This window comes from Sporobolomyces salmoneus (genome assembly GCF_050403485.1).
Source record: "Sporobolomyces salmoneus JCM6883 DNA, S_salmoneus_JCM6883_v1_ctg5, whole genome shotgun sequence".
Taxonomy (NCBI): Eukaryota; Fungi; Basidiomycota; class Microbotryomycetes; order Sporidiobolales; family Sporidiobolaceae; genus Sporobolomyces; species Sporobolomyces salmoneus.
The window spans coordinates 266,657-283,503 of record NW_027481158.1 but is presented as its reverse complement, the minus strand read 5'-3'; the positions used below and the strand labels follow the sequence as shown (position 1 = coordinate 283,503).

The window sequence follows — 16,847 nt, the reverse complement described above, 5'->3', positions numbered from 1 at the left end:
CGAACGCGTCGCATTCTTTTCGGGATTCTCTGCCGAAAACTCGCAAGAGAGGGATGGAGCGATAACGACTGTTACTACAACAGATGAACGAAGGAGAGTGGGGTGACTATAAACATCGACCTAGGATCTTTCGAGTCCAGTCGGGAGGATTTTCTTCGCCTTCGCCCATCGTTTCAGATCCCCTACTTCGTCGTGACTCCACGAATGTCCCATGTCTGGATACACTCGGAAAGTGACATCGCTCAGACCGACGCGACTAGTCGGGGCAGGAGTAGGAGGGAGAGTGAAGTTTGAAGGGAGGTTCTTGAGGGGAGAAAAGAAATCGACGAGGGATTGATGTCGCATCAAGTTGACCGACGTGATCGCATCGTCGAGACTGTACATACAGACTCTCGAAGTGAGCATTGTGGTCGTCTCGAGCAAGCAGAAGGAAAAGGGAACGAAACTCACGTTAGAATCTCGTCGAGTGAGCCATGACCCCAAAATATCGGTACATCTTTCGTCTCTAGATCCGAGATGAGCTATTCACGAGGTGAGATCAAAACATCAGTCGCCGCCACACAGAAGGAAAGTAGTCAGTCAATCGAAGACTCACGGTCGGTAACTCCCATCTCATGGGTAAGAATCCTGAGAAAACTGCTACTCCACCCAACGGGTACTCTCCCGATAACGCCGTCATCAGCGCCACCACAGCACCTTGCGAGAACCCGGCGAGTACGATCCGTTTGCTTGCCCATCGTCTCTCTTCCTCAGTTCCGAACGATTCCAAAAATCCCGGCTCGACGGGCACTGGTGCCATTCCTCTCCCTTCTGTATCGGGTCCGTAGCTCGCAGGGTATCCGAGTCCTGCTCGAGGTCCTTCGCTGACCCAGACGGGTCGATGATTCGCCAAGGTTTCCCTCCTCCGTAGGATCAGGAGAGCTCGTTCAGCTCGAATGATCTGGTTCAGGAGTCGAACCGATGCGAAGAGGTTTGGGAGTCGTCCGTTCGCGGAAGTCGGATCGTAAGGGAGGGAGAGGTCGAACCAGGAAGGACAGAGTTCTGTCCCGTTTTCAGAGTTGAGCACCGTTCGATTATTTCTGCAGAGTCGCAGCGGTCAATACGAGCCGATATGGGAGAGATCTCAATCCTTGAAACACTCACGCTTGAGGAAGCACCCATCGAGTCGAGGTAAAGTCTTTGTGCAAGTTCACAGGAAGAAAAGCGTCCGCTGCTTTCTGTCTCATTCCCTGTCGTCGTTCAAATGATAGCATATCAGTCGGGGATCGACATGTACAACCGGAACGTGAGCTTACATGAAGGAAGATTACGGTCGATTCGTGAGGCTGCCCTTTGTTTGGGTTTGCGAAATGAACGAAAGCGTCCTCCTCCGGTGCTCTCCACAGATGTCGTTTCCTGAACTGTTCAGCCTGATCCCGAGTTACTTTCGTTTCCTTTACTTCCTCCTCTAACTCGAACGAGACTTGTCCAGATGAGCCTAATCGAGGAATCGAGTTTTCGACTCGAGGGATCGGTCTCGGTATTGATTCGGCGACTTGACGCATCTGTTCCTGCAGGGCGTCGTTATTCGGTATTGCTGGTTGAGGAGGAGAGGCTCGAATTGGGGCAGGCGAAATCGGAGGTCGAGGGAGAATGAAATCGAGCGATTTGATCACGAAGAAAAGGGCGACGAAAGCGAAGAACCACATTCGAAGTATCCGGGCCATCCTCCTTGAGATTCTGTACGAGAACAGTGACCTCAAGAATGAAAGGATTCTTGCCGTCGTCGTCGTCGACTGTTTCCGTTTCGAAGTTGTTGCGAGCGTGTTGTGAAACGAAGGACGTCGTAAGTCTTGAGCCGACATTGACATCAATCCAGTCTGATCCACGGGGGATGACGAGGTCGATATCGGCGGAGGAGGGGTCTCGCTCTCGCTCGTAGAGCCTGAAGCGGTTTCGTTTTCTTCGTAAGTCGAGAGCAAATTCGAGTGTTGGAAGGGAAAGAGCGGGCCGACAGAGGACAGAGGACGAGGTTGACGCGAAAAGGGATCACAGAGAAGGGGAACTGGTGCGTTGAGACTGGAGCCTGAAGCGTTGGAGGTTGGAACAGCGACGACGGGAGTTTTCTGGCGAGAAGCTGGGACCGAGTAAAGCGGATTATCGCAGTTGACACCGTTCGGTATCGAAGAACGTCGTCTCACGCCGTGATCTATGTCCGTCGTCGTTGCCGTCGCACCATACTGAGTTGAAGTCGAAGAGGTTGTCTTCGAACCTTGTAAACCGGTCGACATCTGATTCGCTTTGGCTCCTCCTCCTCCTCTGCCATTCTCGTTCACCAGATTCTGTCCATATCGCTCTGATCCCGCGACCTGACTCTGGGTCATCGCTTTCCGCGGCCTGTAATCTTCGACATTTGGCATCGCCAGCCTTTTCCCACTCTGAATGTGCCTTGTCCCGGCTGATTCCCGATTGCTATCCGACAGATGATCCGATTTTTACCTCCGTCCTCCTCTCGCGGCTTGATATGGCGATTGCGAGATCGGATATTGATTCGGCTCGTTCAACAAAGGAAGTGAAAGTGTGTCAAGACCGGGCACGGACAGTCACAACTTGTGTGGTAAACGATCGAAATTGTGTCTATACGAAGCGGCTGGCGGCAAGGATGATAGAGGGAGGTGTCGATCGGTAACAAGCAACGTCGATTCCAAAGATTAGCCGGAAAATGACTTCGAGGTAAGGGACGAAATTGCACCGAGTTATCTCTCTTGAAACTACCCCTCTCCCTTCTTCTGTGAGTAGTGCATGTTCAGGGCGATACACAGACTTCTCACGAGACCTGTAACGACCCGCTGTACCCCAAGGATCCGCACTGAACCTTCGTTTCGAACCGTTCAAAGTCTTTCCCCGAAAATGTCTGGCGAGCTCTCCCACCCGCTCATCGTCGGTAAGGACCCGTTCGACTACTTAGAAGCTTGTGATGAAAGTTGCTGATCATTTTCCACCCAATAGACGGCTGGTTCCGGTGAGTTTCGAATGAACCGTAGTTTCTCATCTCTGCGTACTAACCCTTGCTCCGTTCGATTCGACAGTGAGATCTCTGAGCAATGGCCGGGTATGTTCACACTTCCTCTATCGGTTTCTACCTTCCCTCGCTTCGTCTCGGCTTCCAACCGCTCGCATTGTTTTTTTCCCTCTTACTTTCATGGCGGCTAATCGCGATCAGGAGATGCCTTAACTGCAGGTCAGGCCATGACTCTCAGGGTCGAAAAGATTCTCCACATGGAGAAGTCCCTCTACCAAGACGTTCTCGTCTTCAAGTCGACCGACCACGGAAACGTTCTCGTTCTCGATGGTGCTATTCAAGTCAGTTCATACTAGCTCTCTTTCATATTCTCGAGGACGGTATTGATCCATTTCATGACCCGCAGTGTGTCGAACGTGATGAATTCTCGTAAGATTCATTCGCAAAAAGCAAACCGTTTCGAAACTGACTTAGTTTTTACGCTCGCACACAGTTACCAAGAGATGATCACCCACCTTCCCCTCGCTTCGCACCCCAACCCCGAGAAGGTCCTCGTCATCGGAGGAGGAGACGGAGGAGTTCTTCGTGAAGTTCTCAAGCACCCTCAAGTCAAGTCGGCAACTCTTTGCGACATCGACGAAGCCGTTCCCCGTGTGTCGAAGGCCTTCCTTCCTCACATGGCTGCTGGATTCGAAGACCCTCGTGTTACTGTCTTCATCGGTGACGGATTCAAGTTCCTCGACGACAAGAAGAACGAATTCGACGTTATCATCACCGACTCTTCTGACCCCGTCGGTCCCGCCAACTCCCTCTTCCAAAAGCCCTACTTCCAACTCCTCAAGGAGTCTCTTCGTGCTGGAGGAACGATCTCGACTCAAGGAGAGTGTGTTTGGCTTCACTTGCCCCTCATCAACGACCTCATGTCGATGAGTCGAACTCTCTTCGGCAAGGCCGAATTCGGTTGGACTTCTATCCCTACCTACCCCTCCGGAACTATCGGATTCGTCGTCGCCACCCTCGACCAAAACCGAGACCTCCGTACCCCTCTTCGCGACATCGAAGGTTGCCGATACTGGTCAAAAGCGATTCACAAGCAAGCTTTCACTCTCCCCGCTTTTGCCCAATCCGTCGTCGACAAGGCCGTTGCTGCTCCCAAGGACAATGCCTCGACTTCGGCTAAAAAGGTCCTTCTCCTCGGATCTGGATTCGTCGCAGCTCCCGCCGCTGAGTACGTTCTTCGCAGGCCCGAGAACTCTCTCACCGTTGGTCAGTTCATGCTCTCTTCTTTCAGCACGTCTCATCAAGATTCTCGAGCTCACATCGAACTCGCTCGAAAACAGGATGCCGAACCCTTTCCGCCGCTGAATCTTTCGCCTCTTCCCTCTCTCGATCCGCTTCCGCCCTCGCTGTTGACGCCGCCGACGAGGCCTCGCTCGATGCCGCCGTCAAAGAACACGACCTCATCATCTCCCTCATTCCTTACACCCAACACGCAAACGTTATCAAGTCGGCGATCAAGTTCAAGAAGCACGTCGTTACGACTTCTTACGTCTCGGACGCGATGAAAGCGCTCGAAAAGGAGGCCGTCGAAGCTGGTATCACCGTTCTCAACGAGATCGGTCTCGACCCCGGAATCGACCACTTGTACGCCGTCGACATGATTGACCGAGTTCACAAAGAGGGAGGAAAGGTGAGTCTCTTTTCAAGTTTCTATCCCCCGCCGTCTCGAGGCTAACTCGACTTTTTCTCAAGGTTACTGGATTCATCTCTTACTGTGGAGGTCTCCCCGCTCCCGAGGCGGCGGACAACCCTCTCGGATACAAGTTCTCGTGGTCGTCGCGAGGTGTTCTCCTCGCCCTCCTCAACTCTGCTAAGCTCTACTCGAAGGGACAACTCGTCGAAGTCGAAGGCAAGGAACTCATGGCTCACGCGAAACCGTACTACATCAACCCCGCTTTCGTAAGTGCTCGTTCGAGTTTTCCTTAGGAGGTTGCGGAACTAACTAGATGGATGTTGACAGGCCTTTGTCGCTTACCCCAACCGAGACTCGACCCCTTTCCGCGAGCGATACCAGATCCCCGAAGCTGAGACTGTTATTCGAGGAACCCTTCGTTACCAAGGGTTCCCCGAATTCATCAAAGCTCTCGTCGATATCGGTTTCCTCAACGAATCGCCCGTCGACTACCTCTCGAAGGACGCTCAAGCCCTGTCGTGGCACGAGGTTACCGCTAAAGCCCTTGGTGCCGCTTCTTCCGACGAATCAGCCCTCATCGACGCGATCAAGTCGAAAACCACCTTCCCCTCCGAATCCGAAGAACAGCGTATCCTCTCTGGTCTTAGATGGATCGGTCTCTTCTCCACCGAGAAGGTTCAACCTCGCGGTAACCTCCTCGATACCCTCTGCGCGACTCTCGAAGCGAAGATGCAATACGGCGAAGACGAGCGAGACATGGTTATGCTTCAACACAAGTTTGAGATCGAGAACAAGGATGGATCGAAGGAAACTCGTACGTCGACTCTTCTTGATTACGGTGTTCCCGGAGGAGTTTCGTCGATGGCTCGTCTCGTCGGAGTCCCTTGCGGTGTCGCCGTTCAGCTCGTCCTCGACGGAAAGATCGATCAACGAGGAATCTTAGCTCCCTATACCCTCGACATCGTTAAACCTCTGATGGAGGCTGTCGAGGCTGAGGGAATCAAGATGGTTGAAAAGACTTTGTAATTTTCCATTTGTTCTTCACTCCTCCGTCTTCAGTAGATTCGCTCTTATCCTTTAAAATGTATTTCGTAATCCCTCCTGACTACTTCATCGCTGTCACGAGTGAATCGAGAGAGACTTTGAAAGCGAACGATCCAGCGACGAGCGCTCGAGCGATTCACTGAACAAAGGCCGGAAAGTTTCCGTCTCTTTCGTTCGTGCTCTCTGCCTTCGACTCGCTCGACTGCTTCACCAGCCACGACTCAACGCTATCACACATCTCGGGAACGGCGAATCGATCGAGCTCGTTGACTTCCTTCCATACCCTTTCTCGACGACGAGGACATGGCGCAGCTGTACACCAAACGTTCCCGCTTGCCAGTCAAGATCTCTAGAGTAGTGCCAGAGGACATGCTCGAGTTTGTGAGTTGTCCATCTCGCTCGAAGTCTCGGTTGGATCTATTTCTGTAATCTCGGAACAGCTGCAGTGCAACTGACTCTCTGTCTCTCGTGCGCAGGCTGAAGGTCAACTGAAGGCATTCGGTACTCGAATGTACGCAGAACTCGAACCTGACGCGATTCGAGCACCTCCAGAAGTCAGATATCGAAGGTTCGCTCACCGACACTCCCGACTTCTCTCTCTCCCAACGGAAATGCCGATGAAAGCGACCGTACAAGAACCGGATGGTACTGAACGTATCGCAGGGTGTGCATGGTGGCACGTCCCGGGAGCTCCTATCGATAACAATCAGAAACGAAGAATCGACGGCGAAGAAACCGAGGAGGACAAAGAGAGTTGGGAGGGCTTCAACTGGCAGAAGTGGACGACGATGCTCGATTCTTACGATCGAGTGCGTAAAGAGAAGATGGGAGATGAACCTCATTGGTAAGTCGACGGATATTTGCTTGAAGTTCGAGCTCTTGTTTCGTTTCTTGCGAAAGTTTTCGCTGATCTATCCTGTCTCGTTCGTGCCCGCACGGTAGGTACGTTGGACCGGTTTGGACGCACCCTGATTATCAGGGCCAGGGGATCTGTATGCTTCTGCTGCAGCAAGTGATCGACATTGCAGACTCGACGAACCCTCCGACGCCGCTCTATCTCGAGGCGAGTGCCGCAGGGCGACCGGTCTATGCGAAAATGGGCTGGGTTCAAATTGATGGAACTGAAACGGCGATGCTACGTAGAGGACCACTCGGAAAGTGACTGGATTGAACGCTTGTAACTCTCAGAAATATGATTTCGCTGTCGCGGACCTTGTCAGGTGAGAGCTCAGATGACGGCAATTATGTAGTATATCGATGTCCTTAAGCATTGCATTATAAAACACAAGCCTGGTCGTACGCCGTCTGTTCTGGCAGGATTTCTTCGGTTCAAATTCCATGATGCCGCTCTACTCGAACACTATCGGTTCTCCGTTAGCCGTCGCTCCCTGCGGCCCCTGCGGAAGTCCGGTGAGGTGCGAGATCAGTCTGGTCGTCTGATCGCCGTTTGGCTGCAGAAGAGATCGTCGATGTTCCCAGTTCTCGCGCGAGGGGTCGGAGCTTGCTTCTGGTTTTCATAGCCTTGCATAAAGTAGACGTTCAAATTCCCGCCACTCCAGTCGGAACGAAAATCGGTAGTTTTGAGCTCGGAGCCAGATTCGTCGAAATCTTCTCAACGTTTTCGCTGTGAAGGTTTCGCGCGAGGACTACGGTACAGTACTGAGTACTGTACAGTGTATGCTATAGTGCCGAAGCGGGCATTCGACGATGTGAGCTTACCGTGTGGTTGCTGCCTTCTCGCGATGGAATCGAAAACTTGTTCAAGTTTTCGTCTTCTCGTTTTCTCTTTTCGTCCGATTTCTCTTCGCGATCCTGGGGTTTCCCTTGAGCTTGGTTGCCGTACTTGTGTGTGATTGTACGGTACAGTAGCAAGGTCAACGAGAAAGAGAGAAGACCGACTTCAGTAATGGTCTTAGCTCGACAGGCTCTCGCGAAGGGACTCGTTGTTAACGAGTGAACACTTCGTGCGATGCAGCTCAATTGGTTCCCTTATGATTCTAAAGGTCTATAGTACTGTAGTACAGCAAGCTCGGAGGCCGTCTCGAACAATGTACGAAATCGAATTTCGAGGCTGCGAAATCGCTTGAGGGCGTCCTTGACCCTCATCGTCGACGCATGGTTTCTCAAATTGGCCACGGTACGCAGAAGTTCAGAACAGCGAACCGAGGACGAAGCTCGACTGGAAAAGAAAAGTGCATGAGAGGGGGAAGGAAGTTGCGGTTTTGTCCCGGTCGTGAGAGAATCCCTGGTCCAAGCAGCTTTACCTGGCAGAAGACAGGAGGGTGGTCATCGACCATTGATCCTGGCGTGAAACTAGTCATTGTACGAAGTAATTCGCAAAGGCAGAACGAGAGAGCCGAGTCAGTCAGTGTATGGAGATGTGCTGAGCTTCGATCGGATTCGTTCCTTAGACTTATCACGTTCGGAGTTTCTCCGAAAGAAGGTTCAAAAAAGTTTCTAATTCACCGTTTTCTATCTCACACTTCTCCAAAGCTCCTTCCTTCCTTCTCGCTCCTCACTTCTTCCTCTTCTCGTCCTACTCGCTTCTTCTCCTTCCTCTGCACCTCACCGACACACACTGCTTGATACTACAATCTCTCCTTCGACCAATCCTTTTTCTCGCGTCGATCAACATCTCTTCTCCTCACCACACGCTCTCGCCTCTATCTGCTTCAAGATACCTTCACTGGTCTTTTGAACAACTAAGGTGAGCTCTCTTCGAACCATCACACGCGTGCGGCGAAAGCTGATCACCTTCGAACCTCGTTCCTTCCACCCCTTTAAGCGCTCAACCGCCGACTCCTCACCTGCTCGCAACGACACGATGGAGTCCATTCTATCTTCCCTTCCCTCCGAGATTCCCATCCAACTCCAAGGCGTCTTTGTTCATCCGGATCACTTTTCCAGCTTCGCCGACGAGATTCCTTCGCCGTGTTCATCTGTCGACTCGTCGAGCATCCTCTCGTATGGAACGGACGACGACGACATGAAGGAGTTCGCGACGCGAGAACACCTTTACCGCGACGATCGTTCAGCTGAACAAGACTCGTCGATGGACTACTTCGCCCCTCGTCGTCAATCTTCCAGCTCTTCTTTCTACACCGGTTTCTCGGACGACTCGACCTACTCCTCCGAAGATGGCGCTAGCTTCTCGTCGGTCGATCAGGATGAGGAGGAGGAGGAAGACGTCGTTACGACTCCCACTCCCGGTTCGTGTTATCAACCTCCTTCCTTCTCTCGTCGATCTTCTTCTTCCTCCTACAGCGAGACCTACCCCGATCTCACTGCTCCCGTTCCTTCCTTCCCGGCTTCCTTCGCGTTCAACACTTTCGCTCCTTCCGCGACATCTTCCCGTCCTTCCTCGCGTCCCGCTTCCCCTTCGCGTCGAGCTCATCCCTACGCCAAGTCGTCTTCTGCCATGGCCCGCTCCGTCTCTTCGCCCGTCGAAACGAATCGTCAAGTCGAGGCCCGCAAGAACGCCATGCTCGCCTTCACTGCATCGATGGACGAACGCGCGAAAATGGTACGCTCAAAGTCGACCCCGAACGCTCCTCCTACGCCTGGCTGTGGCGTCGCAATGTCTCGTTCGGCCGCTTCAAGTCGTGCTCCCGTCGCCCCTTTCCTCACTCCCTTCGAGGATAACTGGGGATCAGCTCTTCCTCCTCGCGTCGTCGAATCCTCGCCGATGCTTCCCTTTCCCTACAACCTCGCCTGTCCTCCTTCGCGATTCCGCCTCAATCGCGCCAACTCGTACGCTGGAACGGAGAATCACTTCGAGGCACCTAAGGTTGAACGTCACGGATCGGTTCCGACTATCTCCATCTCTGGTCCTCCTTCGACTCTGTCTTCTTCTTCAGCATCATCGGGCATGACTCGATCCTCCTCTCGTCGTTCATCTATCCTTCGTCCTCTGACTCCCATCGTTCAACAACCTTCCGCATCGCAAGATGGAGTCTGCTCGGCCCTCGAATCGTTCACTTTCTCGCCTTCGCCTTCATCTCCTCCTCAGATGGTTCGCGCTCGTCTCAACCGTGGACTCAGCTTCTAATCTACTCGTCCTTCTCCGCCGCATCTTCGTCACCGTTTCCCTCGTTCAACCCTCGTTTTTTTCGACCTAACAATCCCGCACTCTGTACCTCGTTCACTCCCAGTCTTTTCTCCACCAAGCGGTACCCTATCTGTTCATAGCATTCGTTCATCCGTCATCATCGTCGTCATCAAAGTCAGTTCGGAATCATTGGTTGTATCTCGTTTTAGTTCCCTGTCGTTTTGTTTCCCATGTCGTTCATTATTCATATCTGTGATCATTCCCTCAAAAGTAGCTCAAGCTTACACGCATTGTATCGATATCATCATAATCCTGATCCACAATCTCCTTCAGTGCCCGTCCAAAGAGAGCGAGCTATGATCACATTTTCGTATGCCCGCTCGCACACTGAGTACAGCGTGATGCTCTCCTACGAAACCACACGCTTGTGAGGTCCCGCTCAACTCCGGACTGTGATCGATTGCGAGTCTGGCACTTGCGGACCTAGAGGGTGCTCCCTCGAGAATTCGAGGTCGAGACGTCGAGGTTCGAGGAGATTTCCTCTCAACTCTGAATGTCAACCACGTCGTACGGCTGTGCTGCGATTCGAAACACCAACGGACGAAGTGGATTTCACTTTATCGGTGAGAGCTCTCTCGATGAGACAGGAATCAGAATTGCGAAATTGGGAAATTGTGATTCTTTCGCAATCGACAATTTGAGACGATCTACTGTACATACTGTATCGTACTCTTCCGATTGATACTCTCGCTCGTGTGAGAAACTGTATGCGGTACCGGGAGCTTCTCAGAGTTAAGCCGTGTTCCTCGGTTTTGTGCGGAAGAAGGTACTGTACGAGGGAAGGTCTTTGAGCTCGAAATACTGATCGAATGTGACGGAGCGGTGTTCACCTCCGTCGAGCAGATCGAGGGGACGCTCTTCAACGTCTGAGCGTTCGAGGCTTTCGCTCTGAAAGGGAGACGACAACGAGATCCGCAGACTTTCAGCACAGTGGACTGCGACTGGATGGGACCGCTTCGAAGTCCAGCCTGTAACGGCGTCGCTGCACTAGAGAGCTGAAGTGCAGAGTAGCGTCGTCGGGAGGGGATCATCGAGACGGCAACATTTGTCACCTTCGCCTCTGCGTTTGAGCTCGACTAAAAGTTTGGATCGCGCTTCGCATCGCTCAGCTCTCAGCAGGATCCTTGCTAACTCCCTGTCAGCTAGATGACCGCCTCTTGCAGGTCGTATGCGGTCCTTAGCGCAGCCTTTTGTCAGCTGGATTGTCGACCCGGAAATGCGATTCGCCGAGATAGTCTTGAGTGACTACCCCTCGCCTTGTCCCTCCTCTGTCCTCTGCTTCGACGGTTGCTGTCGAACTCTCTCTCCAAAGTCGCGACCTCAAAGCCAATGCGAAAGAGCATCAAACGCCTGCGAATCTCGCCACTGTCAACGATTTGCGACGTTTCGAGAACGGGCAGTCGATGTCGTCGCTCTGGCTCTTCGGGTTCGTCGCACAACAGATCGCGGCAGTATCGCGAGACGGTCCTCTCACGGGTAGCGTACAGCTAGTAATCTTCAGGGCGTCTCCACCTCGTCGCGAGAAGCTCAAGTTTCAGCAATTTTTGCATTTCGTTTTTTTCTTCTTTGCGTAAAATGGTTCTTGACGCTGTCTGAGCTATATAAGCGTGCTTCTGCGTGAACACCAGATCGTACGAGGACTAGGAGAGGGAAATATTAGCCAAGCCAAGGCAAATTCCTCGAGTTCAGCGATTCATTCCTCTCAACCTCCTCCGACCAGGACCGCTCCCCTCGTGAAGGACGCCAGTTATCTCAGAGGTCCTCAAGAGGGAAGAACGACTCGCCCGCGCTCATCAAATCCCCCTCAAAATCGCCTCATCAATCCTTTGTTTCTCATCTCTCGTTACGCGCCGACCGCTGTCTTACAGCATCTTGGATCTTGCCAATATATTCAATAGGTGAGCTCGAAGACATTTGTGCTCGTCTGGCTGGTCAGGAAGCAAGATGAGGGAAAGGAGATGTAGATCGGCGACCCTGGGTTGACAAAGGTTCTCCTGGAGGAAGGTGTGAGGACTCGAGGGAGGGCTGGTGGAGTAGTAGGAATCTTCGTCAAAGAGGAGTTGAGGCAGGTCGCCCAGGGGCTCAGTTGCGGGCCGTGTCACGAATTCGAGCTCTTCGCAGCGAGCAAGAAGACTCCCAAGCAGCTGCTACTAGCAAGGCTGAAGACTGTACACACGATCAGAACGAACGCTGACACTGTACTCCGCTCATGTGGAAACGCAGGTTAGTCGCAGAGCAATGACATCTCTGCGCCTTCGAACTCCTCGAACTCTCCCTTTCCTCGCCGCCGCTGCACTGCAACGGGCAAGGTCAGTCGATGCAGCAATCATCGGCGCTCAGGCTTTCAACATCTCTTCCGATTCAACCCAATTGACTTGTGAGTTTGCAATTCCTTCTCTTCAATTCGCGTTTCTTATCTGGACTAACTCTATCCTTCCCTTCCCCGTCAGACGTCGGAACATGGAGATCGGATCAAGAGGATGGTATCTATCAAGGTGAGTCGAGCCCGTTCAACTGCGACGATCCTGCCTGAGCTAATCTTGCAAACGACTCTCGTAGCCTATTCGAACGCTTCCGATGCAGCCGTCACTTTCTCGTTCATCGGAGTTGGAGTCGCCTACCTAGCCGAGAAGAAGGCGGATCGAGGACTATGCCAGCTCGCAGTCGACGGCAAGGATTACTACACGGTCGACCTTTACAACGATTCCGGTTATTCGCAGGGGACTCAGTTGGTATGGGACAGCGGCACACTCGTGTACGGAGCTCATAATGTCACGATCTCGCAACTAGGTCCAGACGCTCGGTTTGGGTGAGTCGCACTTTTTCTCTCGTTTCGCAGAAATTCTCGCGAGACTGATCTCTCTTCACCTTCGAACTCTAGCTACTACCCGTACCTCATTACCGAGACTTGGATCGAGTCTGTTCCAACTAATGTCGGTGAGTAAACCTCTCGCGTGATCGAGTTGAGCCAGGGACTGATCGAAAAATTGCCCAAAAGCCGCCTATACCGCTACTCAAGCTCGACCTTCTCCGACCTCGACCAACTCTTCGGACAGCAGTAACCATCATACATCGCCCGGTCCTATAATTGGAGGAGTTATCGGTGGAGTTTTGGCTGCGTTCCTACTCGGTTTCCTCTTCTACCTCTGGCGACGAGACAAGGCTCAACGAAGGAGGAGCGAAGGCGCACCCGTACAAAAGGTGAAGAAGGCGGAAGGGAAGTTTGCGATCGAGGACGAACAGCCATTCTCGGGAGCGCCGGATCTCGGGGGAGCTGGAGGGCAAGGAGGATTGGGAGAAAGCGGTTGGGCTGGAATGCCCATCGGAGCTGCAGCGCTCGGCAGCGGAGGCGGATATCACTATCAAGATCCATACGGAGGAGGAGGAGGTTACGGCGCGACGCCGTACCGTTCAAACTCGGGAAGCGACGAATCGTATCACAATTATGGACAGCCGAGGCCTTCAAGTTACGGCTCGGGACCTGCGCCGGCACCTCCACCTCCTGGTCCTTCGTATGGAGGCTCGTACAGCTCTCCGTCTCCTTATCAATACCCTTCGTCGAACGGTTACGAAACAGCAGGAGGAGGAACGATGTCTTCTCAGAATCGCTCATATCCGTATCACGAACAAGGGTACGGTACTGAATCGAGACGTTATCCCGTACCAGAGATTTGATCGTTATCTTTGCATCTGTATTTCTTCCCTCCTGCCTTACGCTCTCTCATCACGATTCATCTGTGGACACTCGCTCGTTCTGTTCTCTCTTGTTGTGCAACTACTCTCAGGATCTTGCTCCCCGATCTCGACTTGACTTGACGCGGCGAGAGAATGAGGAAGCAGCGGGAATACTTTTACGATGATCAACAGAATTAGAAGAAGAAGCCTGTGCGAGATAGATATATATGCGAGCGGGGAGAGGCTTTGAACAAACGAAAGGAAGGAGATTACTGCAATGAATGGGAGAAAAGGTGTCGAGAGTCGTCGACTGACATTGTCGCTCCGGAAGGAAGACCGTTGGAAAGCGGCAATTGTGATTGCTCTTCTGTAAGCGAGGTGAGAGGACCAGTTTCGAACGCGATTCCATAGCCTTGTCTGTAGAAAACAGGGCGAAGAACGATTAGTACTCGGTAAAGAAAACGAAAGAGAGACGAGGAAGACATACTGGTGAAGCTTGGTCATCAATTCTGTGTCACCCAGTTGCTCGAACGGAAGCAAGACGTATTCGCATTCTGCGGCAGGTTGAGCGTCTTGCATCGAGTGAGAACCGGTCGGATTTCGACGTTCTTGCAAAATCGAAAGAGCCGTGTCTTTCATCGACGCTGAGGTCCATTCCTCGTTCTCGTTTCTGAACTGGTTCGACGAGTCGTTCGGGAGGAAAGTCGGAGTGGCATTGTCGCTGAAAGTAGGTAGAGCTGAAGCGACGAAATTGTTGTTCGGAGGAGGGTGAGCGAAAGGTTGAAACGATCCTCCAAATTCCGCAGAGCCGAACGCGGGAACAGCAGGTTGTGGGGAATGAGATCCTAGGGAGAGGGAGGAGAGAGGGTGGTCCGGGGTCGAGAAGAAGCGGGTCGAATCGACGTGATACTCTGGCGAACGAGTCTCCGGAGAAGAGAACTTGCTTGCGATCAGAGTCGATCGTCTCCGGTCGAAGTATCCAGAAGGGAACCCGCCTTCGAGGCGTTCGATTGATTCACTGTCGTCGGTCGACCACGAGCTCGACGCCGTTCCAGGTCGGTCGTTATCAACGTCCTCCTCCGGGAGCGGTAGGTGCGAAGAGCCAAAGGCAGCGAGGAAGTCGGCATCCGTGAAAGGGTTCTCGACAGGGAATGATTCGAGGACGTCTTGCGGAAAGGTGAGAGTTTCGAAAGAAGCGTTGTCGGCGAGAACTCCTGTCGAAAGCGAGCTCTTCCTGTACGGCAGAGTAGTCGGATTCTTGTCGTCGGCGCCTGTCCCGCTGAGGCCATTCAGACTGACTCGTCGAAGACCCGTATTCCAACCGATTGATTGTCGACGACCGCTGAAAGTTGCCGTGAGAGGCGAGATGAGCATGAGATCGCCTCGTGCGTTCGTATCGAGGGTCTGACCGGGACGAAGAGTGCCGCGTCGTTGCTTGAGGGCCGAGAGAGGCAGATTCGGCGGCAGTGCGATGTCACGACGTTGAGCGAGAGGTACGGTTGGACCAGACGACTCGGTTTGAGTCAAATACGTGCCGAAGCTGTACTCCGAGACATGCGAAGGGAGAGTCGGTACCGGTGGGATCGAAGTGCTCGGGCGAGAAGGAGGAGAAGGACCGTTGAGTGAATAGGATTGCATCTGTCGGATCGCATCGGCAGTCGGGGAGGGAGGACGACTGAATCCGATCGCTGTAGCTGGAGGAACTGTCGAAGGCGTGTAATGTGTCGCCGGAGCCGAAGTCGTCGAGGGTCGAGACAGAGGATGAAGAGCTTGTCCGTCGACGGTCGAGCTCACGAGGCCGAATTGCGGATCGAGAGCAAAGAAGGGGTTCGAGGGTACTGACGACTTGACCGTGTCGCGTTCGAGTTGGGCCATGAAAGCGAAGGGAGAGTTGTCGTAATCGGGGGAAGAGTGAGGTCCGAAGTGAGCATGTTCGCTGCCGGCGAGAACCGATGGGTAAGGAGGCATCGCTGAGCGAGAGAAGGTGTCGAATAGAGCTGGGGGAGTCGGAAGGCCGAAGGAAGGAGGACTCGAGTCGTCGGAAACGGGTTCCTTCGCCTTGTTTCTCCGATTGGCTCGTTTCGTCGGTTTCGCTGCCTTCGGGCTCGATCGTTTCGATCCTCCTCCGTCCAGTACCTCCTCCATGAGATTCGCTCGACCACGGCCCGTCGCGCTCGAGGTTGCAGCAAACGGAAGTTGCGCTTCGACCTCCTCGGTGAAATCGTCTCCGACGCGACCCACCTCTTCGCCTTCATGCTCCAAGACTATCCTCGCGACCTCATGGCAGGCGTCTCGATGTTCCCTCGACTCGGCTGGATCGACCTTTTTGCGTTTTCGGATCGTCTCCTTCGGGCGAGTTTGAGGTTTGTATCGATATTCGGGGTAGAGACGTTGATGTTCCTCCTTTGCCGCCTTCGCTTTCTGCTCCCAGTATGCCTTGTCTGCCGGTTTCATCCCTTTCCAGATTTGAGAAACGATGAGCGAGACGTGTTGCGAGTTGTTGATGTCGAGACTTGCGAGATGACGTGCGTGAGCGGTTCCCGGAGGATCAGGTTCGGAAGGGTCTCCTTTCGGTCCACAGCAATGAGATCGGAAGAGGATGAAGGCGTTGGGAGGACGTTTGATGTGACCGGGAGCCGTCTTGCGAGCGTGTGACTTTTTCGATTTTCCGTTCTTGCCGGCTTTGGGACGAGGAGGAGACGCTGCCGAGTCGACAGGAGATGGTTGAGAAGAGGAGGGATAGATCGATGCGGGAAGCGGAGGTTGAGGAAGAGTGGCGTCGACGAGGAATGGGAAATCGAGACTGGCGAACTGAATCATCTCCGGAGAATTGTTGAACTTTGAACCACCGTCCGTCTCGTACGCACTCGCTTCACTCTCCCACTCGCTCCTATCACTCATATTCGTCGCCGACCTCGGGCGAAACGACCTTTCCGAGATTGAGCTTGCGAAAGAAGCAGGCGACGCTCCGTAGGGGTGGTGACGACTGGCGCTTCGGCTTAGGGAGGAGGCGGGTGTACCGCCACGAGAGGTAGGACGAGAGCACGAAGGAATAGGGACAGGGGAGGTAGAAGGAATCGTGAACGTTGACTGAGGACCGCTCGAAGTGATTGGAGTCGGTGGTTGAAGGTGAAAGTCAGGTTGCTGCTGCATTGGGATCGGTAGGTATTGATCCGTATCATTCATCTATGGGAGAGACCTCAGAGTGAGCCGAGTTCCCACGAAGTTGAACGAGAAAAGTTTGGGACTCACGATTGCGAAAGACTGGTTGCTCTTGATTCTACTCTCTTGAGGTTGACTGACAAGGACGTCGAGAGGTCGATGGT

At 53.2% G+C, this 16,847-nt stretch overlaps 6 protein-coding genes across 6 annotated transcripts; 4 read left to right on the top strand and 2 right to left on the bottom strand.

Moving 5' to 3' along the window:
• Positions 1-120: 120 nt before the first annotated feature.
• On the bottom strand, positions 121-2,363 carry JCM6883_006919 (uncharacterized protein; the record flags this gene model as incomplete). Its single annotated transcript, XM_076629417.1, has 5 exons — positions 121-376; positions 451-521; positions 596-1,079; positions 1,144-1,229; positions 1,296-2,363. The coding sequence occupies 5 exons, from the start codon at positions 2,361-2,363 to the stop codon at positions 121-123; spliced, it is 1,965 nt and encodes a 654-aa protein (XP_076490539.1).
• Positions 2,364-2,889: 526 nt separating this feature from the next.
• JCM6883_006918 (uncharacterized protein) lies at positions 2,890-5,720 on the top strand (the record flags this gene model as incomplete). Its single annotated transcript, XM_076629416.1, has 9 exons — positions 2,890-2,923; positions 2,989-3,001; positions 3,069-3,091; positions 3,203-3,342; positions 3,408-3,430; positions 3,495-4,267; positions 4,342-4,691; positions 4,754-4,960; positions 5,022-5,720. 9 exons carry the CDS (start codon positions 2,890-2,892, stop codon positions 5,718-5,720), a joined length of 2,262 nt encoding a protein of 753 aa, XP_076490538.1.
• A 321-nt stretch (positions 5,721-6,041) lies between these two features.
• JCM6883_006917 (GNAT family N-acetyltransferase) lies at positions 6,042-6,900 on the top strand (the record flags this gene model as incomplete). The annotated part of the gene is made up of 3 exons (XM_076629415.1): positions 6,042-6,119; positions 6,215-6,582; positions 6,681-6,900. 3 exons carry the CDS (start codon positions 6,042-6,044, stop codon positions 6,898-6,900), a joined length of 666 nt encoding a protein of 221 aa, XP_076490537.1.
• A 1,662-nt stretch (positions 6,901-8,562) lies between these two features.
• Positions 8,563-9,786, top strand: JCM6883_006916 (uncharacterized protein; the record flags this gene model as incomplete). Its single annotated transcript, XM_076629414.1, has 1 exon — positions 8,563-9,786. One exon carries the CDS (start codon positions 8,563-8,565, stop codon positions 9,784-9,786), a length of 1,224 nt encoding a protein of 407 aa, XP_076490536.1.
• Positions 9,787-12,084: 2,298 nt separating this feature from the next.
• On the top strand, positions 12,085-13,521 carry JCM6883_006915 (uncharacterized protein; the record flags this gene model as incomplete). Its single annotated transcript, XM_076629413.1, has 5 exons — positions 12,085-12,223; positions 12,297-12,341; positions 12,406-12,655; positions 12,728-12,783; positions 12,845-13,521. 5 exons carry the CDS (start codon positions 12,085-12,087, stop codon positions 13,519-13,521), a joined length of 1,167 nt encoding a protein of 388 aa, XP_076490535.1.
• A 269-nt stretch (positions 13,522-13,790) lies between these two features.
• JCM6883_006914 (uncharacterized protein) lies at positions 13,791-16,707 on the bottom strand (the record flags this gene model as incomplete). The annotated part of the gene is made up of 2 exons (XM_076629412.1): positions 13,791-13,938; positions 14,009-16,707. 2 exons carry the CDS (start codon positions 16,705-16,707, stop codon positions 13,791-13,793), a joined length of 2,847 nt encoding a protein of 948 aa, XP_076490534.1.
• Positions 16,708-16,847: the final 140 nt, after the last annotated feature.